This window comes from Cydia amplana, chromosome 3 (genome assembly GCF_948474715.1).
Source record: "Cydia amplana chromosome 3, ilCydAmpl1.1, whole genome shotgun sequence".
Taxonomy (NCBI): Eukaryota; Metazoa; Arthropoda; class Insecta; order Lepidoptera; family Tortricidae; genus Cydia; species Cydia amplana.
In genome coordinates this window covers 14,608,330-14,618,700 of record NC_086071.1, presented here as the reverse complement: position 1 = coordinate 14,618,700, position 10,371 = coordinate 14,608,330, and the positions used below count along the sequence as shown (strand labels likewise).

The window sequence follows — 10,371 nt, the reverse complement described above, 5'->3', positions numbered from 1 at the left end:
CTAGGTTTTGACTGTTGACGATGACTTAGGTGGTTGCGTGTCGTCAGCTGTCGAAATAGCGCTAGTTCGATCGAGAAATCTAACATGATTACTATCTTCTAAGCTAGAAGGTAGTGCGATTCCTTTTGTCTCAGGTAACAAAAAAGTTACAAGAGCTCCAATAAGAGCCGAAATCCCAAATGTACAAGCTGCTGCAGTATTCGATAAAGCATTTATTTGAGGACCTATAACCTGCCCAATTCTGGACACAAGTGATAAAACACCTAACGTAGAACTACGTATATTTGTAGGAAATAATTCTACGCCGTAAAGAAAAATAACAATAAAAGACATATAATAGCAAGAACTAGATAAACCGGCAAACATTGTTCTTACCCAAGAAGGATTGAAAGTCACCGGCACACAAATTACGATTAACATAAACACACCAGATAGAAACATTGTTGTTCTAAGGAATGGTCTCCTCCCGACCCTATTTACTATAAACATGCCAATAATGGTTCCAAACATTAGTAAGGCCCCATTGATCACTGTATTTGTATGAACTTGTGGGCTCATTTTTCCTATGAACTGTGAAACTCCGTAGTAGCACATGCCACAAACGAAATATAGATACGCCATAACAGAAAAATTCTTAGTGTGTTTTCTATATTTAAAGATGTGGTAAAATTTAATGTTCTCTGTTTTTATGTCACTTTGCGATGAAAGGTAGGTTTCAATCTCAGCTCTGACCGTATCGTAGGGTGTTTTATTGCTGAAACAATGAGTTTAATTTATTCACAAGTAAGTAAAAGCATGTAAAAGCTTAGAGTTAGATCACGCTGGGTTTTGTTTTACAAATGTATGCTACTTCAAGCGTGTAGCTTACAGTTATACTGATATGTGTATTATTCATTCTTACTGCAAAGTTTGTGCAATATAAGTCTAGTCAAAGACCCCGAATTTCGCCCCGAAATTAGGTTAACACTGACAACTATTAATAAATGACCATAAATATTTAGGCGCTTAAAACTTAAGCGAAAGTTACCCCTAGGTTAGGTGTACCAGTGAATGAAAAAAACGCAGTATTTATCGTGAAATAAGAATTCTGTGTATTTCTGCCAGATCCTGATATTTTTTCTTTAATAACATCAGTACCTATTAAATTTGAGGTGACATTTGATTAAACTCTAGCTCGACAGTTATGACACCAGAAAATGTAAAGTAGGCTAGCTTAAGCTGTCAATCATTTGTATGGGCCCGTAACACGCCCGTAAATAAGGAGAGAAGTTTAGTTAAACCCTGATATTAAAGTGCCACTGCAATGGATTCGAGCATATATGAAATATGGTGGTTATCATATAATACATTAGGTACTTTGAAATATCTATCACGTTATCTACTCACAAGCGACAGAACTTCTCCATGACTTTAATCGCCTCCTCTTTCTTGTTTTTGTCCATTAACCATTTCGGCGACTCCAAGACCAAGAATTTTATGATGGCACAGAACATGACAGGCACAGAGATCGCTAGCTGGAATTGATCGCAATCCCTTAAGAGGTAAGATATGCCAGCCAGAACGATGAGTCCCAAGTTGGAGGCCATGTGAATGAATGTAGATACGGCCGGGCGGTAGTCAGTTCCACAGAACTCCACGCACAGTACGTAGCCGGTGACGATTGCTCCGCCGGTGCCGGCGCCTTCGAAGAATCTCGCAAAGCAGAAAAGCAATAACGTGGGTGTGACGGTCACTAAACAACCTGCCAAGCTGATAATTAACTGGCATACGGCATATATCATTAGGCGTCCATATCTAAAAAACAATGTGTGCGCTAAATGGTTAGTTTTAATCCATTTCCTTTGAGTTGAGGAGGATGTAAACCTGGCAAAAGGTTGACAAAGCTCCGTTTCCTTGGAATAGGAGGATCTAAGTGTAAGGCCTGAGTGGACGCTCAAGTTGGGCGTGCAGCGGGGCAGGGCGTGCGGCGTGCATGTTAAACAAATGCAAACGTATAGGAGCGGCCTTAGTGCACGTTGCTCAAATGACTTGTGCCGAACGCTCCGCTTCGAGCGTCCACTCAGGCCTTACACTAAAACTCACAGTTGGTCTGGGGGAAGATAAACTTGGCATGGTTACGTTCAAAATAAGGTTAGTGTATGCTGGTTCACTGAGAACACAAAAGCGACGATTTCTCCGAAACTATGACACCGAGCCTTTTGGGTCCTTTATGCCTATGTAATGTAAGCCTGTATGTAAGCCTCTGTTTGATCAGTACTGAAAGCCACATCGTGTATTATGCTGCACGATACGTACAATAGATATGCGTATAAGACTGCGTGAAAGTAAAGTGAAAATAATGTGTAAATTAATAATTCAGCCTTTATACGTCCCACTGCTGGGCACAGGCCTCCTCTCACGCGCGAGAGGTAATGTGTAAATTAGGATCTTTAAAACATCTTACATACGTACTGTAAGTTCAAGTTACCTGTCAGACAAAACTCCAAAAACTAAGGCTCCTACTAGCAAACCGAAGAAAGAAATGCTTTCACTTAAACTAATGAGCCATTTTTTGTCGCATATAATCCCAAATTTCGTCTGCACTGTTTTCGTGAACATGCTGTGATCCCAGACTGGATTATTACAGGGACACGCGTTTTCTTTTGCCGTTTCATCGCCGCTACAAGTATACTTCATTGGTGGCGACAGAAAAATTATGTTAAGGGTATGCCACACAGACATCAATTTGGTAACGAAAAAAATACTTATAAAGTAAACGTGGTAACGTGTAAATTTCTTACAATATACCTCTACTGGATTTATCACTACCATGATACAAAAAAAAATCGCAATATAAATGTTTTGTTTACTGATTTCCATCTGATTTCCAATAAAATTTTGGCATGTTTTTGGCAGCATGTATGACAGACGTTCACAGACTTTCTGTTTGACATTTAATACGTTTTATTTGTTGGTTTTAAAAATAGGTTTTTGTCTATCATAGTCTGGGCATATCATATCATATCATAGTTAAAATGTGGGCGCGTGAATGTGCGATTCCCTGGCGATTCCCTATACAAAATTTAATCCTGAGTTCTTTCGCTCGATAGAAAAAAATCATGAACATAGGTCTAAAATGCAATTTAAAAAACTAAAAATATGAAATTTATTTCTAAAAACGAGCAATATTATGCTTGAGAGAACTTTTTTTTATTATTAAAACACGCAGAAAATTAAAATTGAAAAACATGATATCCAAGTCCCCGAGCACGCACATCCATCTCGCTCACACTTACGCTCAGTGAGAGTGAGAGAAGAACACGATCCTACTGGGCCTTAATTTAGAATCCTTAATCCTAACTCGTAATGTGTAACCGCGTTGAGTTAAGGGGCCCACTGATTAACAGTCCGCCGGACGATATCGGCCTGTCAGTTACAACAAAAAGTTGACAGCTCCGAACAACTGACAGGCCGATACCGTCCGGCGGACTGGTAATCAGTGGGCCCCTTTAGAGTCTGAATGCACTAACTAGGAAAAAAAATAGGATCCGTAGTCTTGAAGGATTTAAATCAGGTGTGTGAAGCGTTTTATGTACTCAAAGACATCATGAATGTTGATTATATTGTTTAAAATAAACTGCATCTTCTTATTATATATAGTTTTATTTAATCTTCTTCTTACACACACAGTATCTTTAGATTTATTATAAAGCCTAAAAAAATTCCACAGCTTGTCATTGTGATGCAATCTCAAGTGCCACAGACTATATATATTATAGAGTAAATAAGGTAAAGGGGATGTACAGACATTGTACTTCAACACTCTCCCTCAATGTTTGTACATCCTTTTAACATTTGAACAAATTAAGTAAATTACACAGTTTTACAAATTTTTCACCTGATAAAGGTTTAGTTAGTATATCAGCTATCTGATCTGTTGTAGTTACATATTCAATGGTAATTAAGCCTTCTTCAACCTTTTCTTTTATAAAATTACATTTCACATCAACATGTTTCAAGCGTTTCTGATCAGGATTTTGAACAACTCTTATAGTACTCTGATTATCTTCAAATATAACAACATTATTAATTTGAATGTTAAAATCTGTCATTAGCTTAATTAGCCAACAGGCTTCAACAGATGCTTCACATAAGGCAACTAGTTCGGCCTCCGTAGTACTCAAAGCGACTGTACTTTGCTTCTTTGACTTCCATGTCACAGTATTACCAAACAATTGAAACAAATATCCACTTGTGGATTTTCTGTCACTATCACGTGCAAAGTCTGCATCTGCAAAACCTATTAGGCTTTCATTTTTACATTTACAAAATATAAGATTATAGTTAACAGTTTGTTTAACATATCTCAATACACGCTTTAAGGCTTGCCATAACTTTAAAGTTGGTTGTGTTTGGAATCTACTCAAATATGACACAGCTGTTGCTAAGTCTGGTCTGGTGCTTACCATAGCATACATTAAAGAGCCAATAAGTGATCTACACTTGTGTTCTAATGTCAAGTCAATTTCACTCAAGTCTAAAGTCCAGTTTGAAATTAGGGTCCATAGGTGAATTGACACCTCTGCAATTCTCCATATTATAAGATTGAACTACTTTCTGTAAATAGTTTGTCTGGTTAAGATAAATACCGTCATGTTTCCTTTGAATATTAATGCCTAAATACATGAGTTTTTCATTACCTAAGTCTTTCATATGAAATTTTGAATTTAGAAATTTCTTAACACTCTCTATTTCAGTCACACTAGGCCCTACAATCAACATGTCATCAACATACAAAATCAAGTATAATTCCCCTTTACTATAAAGACAGTAGTCATTTTGCGAACGGGTAAATCCATATTCAGTGACAACTTCAGTGAATTTCTCATACCAATACTTAGGACTCTTTTTTAAACCATATAAGGATTTTTGTAGTTTTAAAACATGGCCATCAGGAACTGTCAGACCTTGTGGGGGTTTTAAGTATACTGCTTCATCAATTCTTCCATACAAGAAAGCACCTTTGACATCCATTTGGTGTATTTCATAATCTTTCTGAGCTGCAACTGATAAAAGAACTCTTAATGTTTGTAACTTCAAAACCGGTGAGTATATATTTTCTAATTTTTCTTTTTGTTGGTAACCTTTCACAACTAATCTTGCTTTACATATTTCTTCTTTTCCTATATTCTTCTTTGTAAGGACCCATCTGCTATCCAGTAATTTTTCATTCTTTGGTACAGGTACAAATTTCCATGTTTCATTTTCTTTTAAAGTCTTTAATTCTTCATTGATTGCCTTTTTCCATTCATTTTCATCTCTTCTTCCTTTAATGTCATCATAATTTGTAGGAGCATCCTGATAACCTGTTAGTAATGCATATAATGCTGAATCATCCTTGTCCAGGTCCATTTCGTAATCCCGTTGCCATACTGGTTTTCTTACTTCTCTCCTTGCTCTCCCTCTTTCTGAGCTTTCTGTCTTCTCTGTTACAGTCTTCATCTGGTTTTTGTCATCTTGATTTTTACTCTCTTCATTTTCTTTGTTCTTTATCTTCTCTATTTTCTTTTCCTCATTATTTGTAAGTTCATTTTCTTCTTCGGTTACCTTTTCAATTTCTTGTTCATCTTTACTCACTTCCTTCTCTGTCTCTTCTGTCTTGTCCAGTACATATTTTGTATATTTGTCACAATCTGGTTTTGTCTCATCAAAGATCACGTTCCGTGCCAATATAATTTTCTTTGTTTCAGGATCGTAAAGTTTATATCCGGTGGTATAATATCCAATGAAAATCAGTTTTTTACCGGAGTTGTCCAGTTTATGTCTTAATTCTTTAGGTACATGATTGTACGCTGTACATCCGAACACTCGCATATTAGATACATTTGGTTTCCTACCTTCCCATAGCTCTGCTGGCGTTTTCTGTTTCCCTTCAGTCGGGCTCCTATTTGTGACGTACGCTGAAAATAATACTGCATGGCCCCAAAACTCCTTCCTAAGTTGTGAGTCAATTAAAATAGTCTTAGCTTTTTCCATTAAGGTCCGGTTCATACGTTCCGAAACTCCGTTCATTTCTGGGTTATACGGGACTGTATACTGCATCTGTATCCCCTTACTGTAACAAAAGTTCTGAAATTCTTTAGAAATATACTCTCCTCCGTTATCTGATCTTAACTTCAACATGTTAGCATTAAAATGGTTTGTCACATAGAAATAGTACTGTTTAAATTTGTCAAACACTTCACTCTTATTGGTTAGTAGGTATACCCATACAAAATGAGTATAGTCGTCAATAAACGTCACAAAATACTTATATCCTTCTTCAGTCATTGGGGTAATTGGTCCGCAGACGTCAGTGTGTACTAATTCAAGGGGTCTAGTCGCTCTACGTCCAGGTCTGTTAAAAGGTTGTCTTGTCATCTTACCTAACAAGCATGGCTCACAAACAGGAATATTATTTTTAAATTTAGTTAAGTCATCCATACCATTTACCATTTGTTGTGATGATAATAAGTTCAAATTTTTTACACCTAGATGAGCATACCGTCGATGCCACAGCTGTCTCACATTTTTGTCACAGTTATTACTATAATTACATTGTTTTTCAATTAATGTTTCCATTTGAATGGTATATAATGACCCTACACGATTGCCTATCATGGTCAAACAATTATGTTTGTAGATTCTGACTTTTCCTGTATTAAATTCAATTTTGTAACCATAATCTTCAATCTTTGAAACTGACAATAAATTATTCTTTAAATCAGGCACATAGAATACATTTATTATGTTTAAAATAACTGGCCGCTTACCTATGAATGCCCTTGCCCGAATGTTTCCAACACCTATTGCCATTAAATTCACTCCTTTCTTCGCTACCGAGATGGGCTTAGGCTGGCTGAGTTCAATATATTCTGAGAAATATCTTTTATCATTAACATAATGGTCCGAACACCCTGAGTCTATATACCACATTAAGTCACACTTATCTTCTTTGTCATATCCTTGGGTTTCAGTCTCCGCAAGAAAAGCATGCTCAACTTCACTGTCAATTGACGCCACATACGAATGTCCACGTCCATAGTCGTTCCCATAAGATCCTCGTCCTCGGTTTGAAAAGCCTCGTCCTCTGTTAGTAAAACCTCGTCCTCTTGATGAAAAGCTCCGTCCTCTTGATGAAAAACCTCGTCCACTTGATGAAAAACCTCGTTCACTTGATGAAGATCCTCGTTCTGAGTAACCTGTCTGTCCTTGATATCCTCTTCCACTTGATGAGCTGTGCTGCAGCTGATGGGCACCTCGAGCGCTATGATAATTTTGTCTTTCTCTACATTCATATTTCTTATGTCCCTCTTTGCCACAACTAAAACATAGAAAAGCTGATTTGTTGTACTCAGGTGCGCGTGGCATACTCTTATTTCTCTTCTCTTCTTCACCCAGCAGTCTATCCTTGACTATATCAACTGTGAGGTTAGGTATCGACTCGATCGCTGTCACTATAATTTCATAAGTGTCTGGCATGGATAATAAAATAAAGTTTATCTTCTCGTCATCTGACAGTGCACTCCCGGCATCCTTTAATTGTCCAAATATTTTCGATAATGTCACAAAATGTTCTGACAATGGCGTACCTTCTTTGTATTTTATGTCGTTAAGTTGGCGTCTTAAAAACAGTTTACTGCGTGTACCTTTCTTCATAAATTGTTTCTCTAGTTTTTGCATCATATTGTACGCCGTCTCTTCCTCCTGTATATAATCAATGTGACTGTCGGCGACGCCATTTATAATGATAGTTTGTGCTTTCGCCTCTGCACTCTTGTTTTCGGGCACGCTCGCGAAACCCGCTGTCTCAATTGCTTTTATGCAGTCATGTGCTCTTAAAATGCTGCATATTCTAAATTTCCATATTGCGAAGTCTTCTCCCGCAAATTGTTTTATTTTTATTGAATTAAAACTTGTTTCTGACGACGCCATTTTGCCGGCTTACGTTGCGTACTTTAATATTTTCCCGAACTACGTTGGAACCACGCTCTGCTACCACTGTTGATTATATTGTTTAAAATAAACTGCATCTTCTTATTATATATAGTTTTATTTAATCTTCTTCTTACACACACAGTATCTTTAGATTTATTATAAAGCCTAAAAAATTTCCACAGCTTGTCATTGTGATGCAATCTCAAGTGCCACAGACTATATATATTATAGAGTAAATAAGGTAAAGGGGATGTACAGACATTGTACTTCAACAATGAAGACATCATGATGTCATGAAGACATCGGGAGATGAAGACCGACATCGTCGGTCGGTCGGTCACACTTAGGCCTCCTACCTTGGGGCTTGAAAGGGGTCAGCTGAAATTATTTTTTATTAACAAAAGGCCAACCAATTTCGTAGACCGATAATAAATGTCACATTTCAATCGCACGAACCCGCCACACCGTGAAATTAATTACATTGCGGCCGATCACAGTTTTACAATTTTCACATAATAATTTACAATGGCGCTGAGGGCAATTCGAACTTATATTTTGACGTCAAAATGATCTCATTTTGTTATCATTCGCCTGTGCGTCTCATTCACGCAAATACGTGTACGAATAAGCACGAGCGACATGGACGCGTGAATGATAACAAAATGACATCATTTTGATATTGGAATGTAACTTCGACTTGGCCTCACTGGCACTGGCATGGGAGCGAATATGCCGAGAGGCGAATGGATTCGGTTGCATTCTGAGGCCGAAGATCTGTTGATGATGGAAGTGTCAGTTAATAACCCGAGGGGCTACCGCGAAAACCGAATTTCGCAAATTGCGGGAATCTTTCCCCTTTACTCCAATGAAGGCGTAATTAGAGTGACAGAGAAAAAACCTCGCAATTTGCGCAATTGGACTGGACTACTCCGGACTCTGGACTAACCGTTGCCCACGACTTCGTTCGCGTTTTCGAACATTAAATTTAGTCGGGTTATTTAACCTTGCCGACGATCTAGAAAGTTACGTATGTCACTTCCCCGCACGCAAAATTAAGATTGTAATCCTATACAAATCCTGTATGCGATTACAAAGTTATTTATGTGGTGCAGTAAATTAAAGGTGAAGATGTGTATTTATGATAATTATGTGTGTAGTATACTTAGGTTGACAAAATCGATTCCACATAACTTTTAGGTATAGTCTGCATAAGAGTGCAGTAAATGTTGCCTACTTAGGGTCGGTTGCAGTTGCACCAAACTGTTTTCGCTAAATTTTATTGTATGGAAAGTTTCATAGTAAACCGCCGCGGCGCGCCGGCTGACGTTGATCAGTCTGTCAAGGGCCCGATTCGGATTTGAAATAGGCATCTGTTAGATATCTTTTAGACATCGCCAATATACGATAACGATATGTTTAAGATCTAACCTGTCAAATTTGACATTTGCGCGATTCTGGAGATACTCTTGAACGATTTCCACAAGATATGGCTTTGAGATCCATTCACATCTAATAGATATCTAACTCTATCTAACGTAAAAGTCACATTGGTTCCTCGAATTGCGCTGCAAAAGAGAACTAGTTGAAATCTAAACTATAACGTATCTAGAATGGATCTAGTACGTGTCGTCTCTTGTGAATATCTTGATGTTCGAATACGGCAGTAGTTCACATCCAGAGAGGGTGCTAACATCTAGTTTCTTTAATTCCTTGTCTGCATCGCGCTGTGCTAAATTTATTACCACTCATAATAGCTGTATTAAAAGGTAGAAGCCGTTAATTTCATATAATTTACAATAGGCTGAAGAACAATGGTTATTATGCTGAAATGTATTTTACGTGTATTGAGAGCTTTGTTTTGTATCGATTTGTAGGTACTAGTTATTAGGGTGGTTCACGTTTGTGTGAAAATAATTCAAACTCTAGCTAGAAGAAGCGGCACCCCCTTATTTTGTATACTCTTATTATGTTGATAAAATACGCCATGTTTTGTGACTTTATCTTAATTACAAGGGGGTGCTCAACCACTTTGAAATATTTCAACGCTGTATGAAATCCAAAAAAAAATCCACTTATTATTTTTTGGATTTTTAGTAAATTAGTTGTTGTTTTCACATTATTTGGAAATATGATTTAGGTATCAGTTATTAAGTAAAATAACATTTATATTTCTATTTTTTATGAATTTTTAAAATGAAATTCGAAAATCTAACTTTTGAAAATTTATAAAAAAATTATATAAAAATGTTTTTCTACTTCCAAACTCATAACATAAATCAAATGTACAAATAGTGTGAAAACAGATACCTTCTTAAATAAAAATCAAAAAAATAAATAGGTACTTATTTTTTTTGGATTTCATACAACGTTAAAATATTTCAAAGTTGTTGACCCCCTTGAGATAAAGTCACAAAA

General features: G+C 36.9%; 1 protein-coding gene across 1 annotated transcript; it reads right to left on the bottom strand.

The window, feature by feature from the left end:
- On the bottom strand, positions 1 to 6,162 carry LOC134662691 (solute carrier family 22 member 1-like). Its single transcript, XM_063518964.1, has 4 exons — positions 5,124 to 6,162; positions 2,468 to 2,804; positions 1,387 to 1,794; positions 1 to 754 (listed from the first exon to the last, which is right to left on the bottom strand). Exons 1-4 carry the CDS (start codon positions 6,160 to 6,162, stop codon positions 1 to 3), a joined length of 2,538 nt encoding a protein of 845 aa, XP_063375034.1.
- Between the last annotated feature and the right edge of the window lie 4,209 nt (positions 6,163 to 10,371).

Excerpts from the sequence above, each read along its gene's own strand:
- LOC134662691 (XM_063518964.1), bottom strand. The coding sequence starts at position 6,162 with ATGTTGAAGTTAAGATCAGATAACGGAGGAGAGTATATTTCTAAAGAA. Across the intron at positions 2,805-5,123 it reads AGCAAGATTAGTTGTGAAAG|TGATAAATCCAGTAGAGGTA; the intron begins GTTACCAACAAA and ends GTATCATGGTAG. Across the intron at positions 755-1,386 it reads ATGGAGAAGTTCTGTCGCTT|CAATAAAACACCCTACGATA; the intron begins GTGAGTAGATAA and ends TCATTGTTTCAG.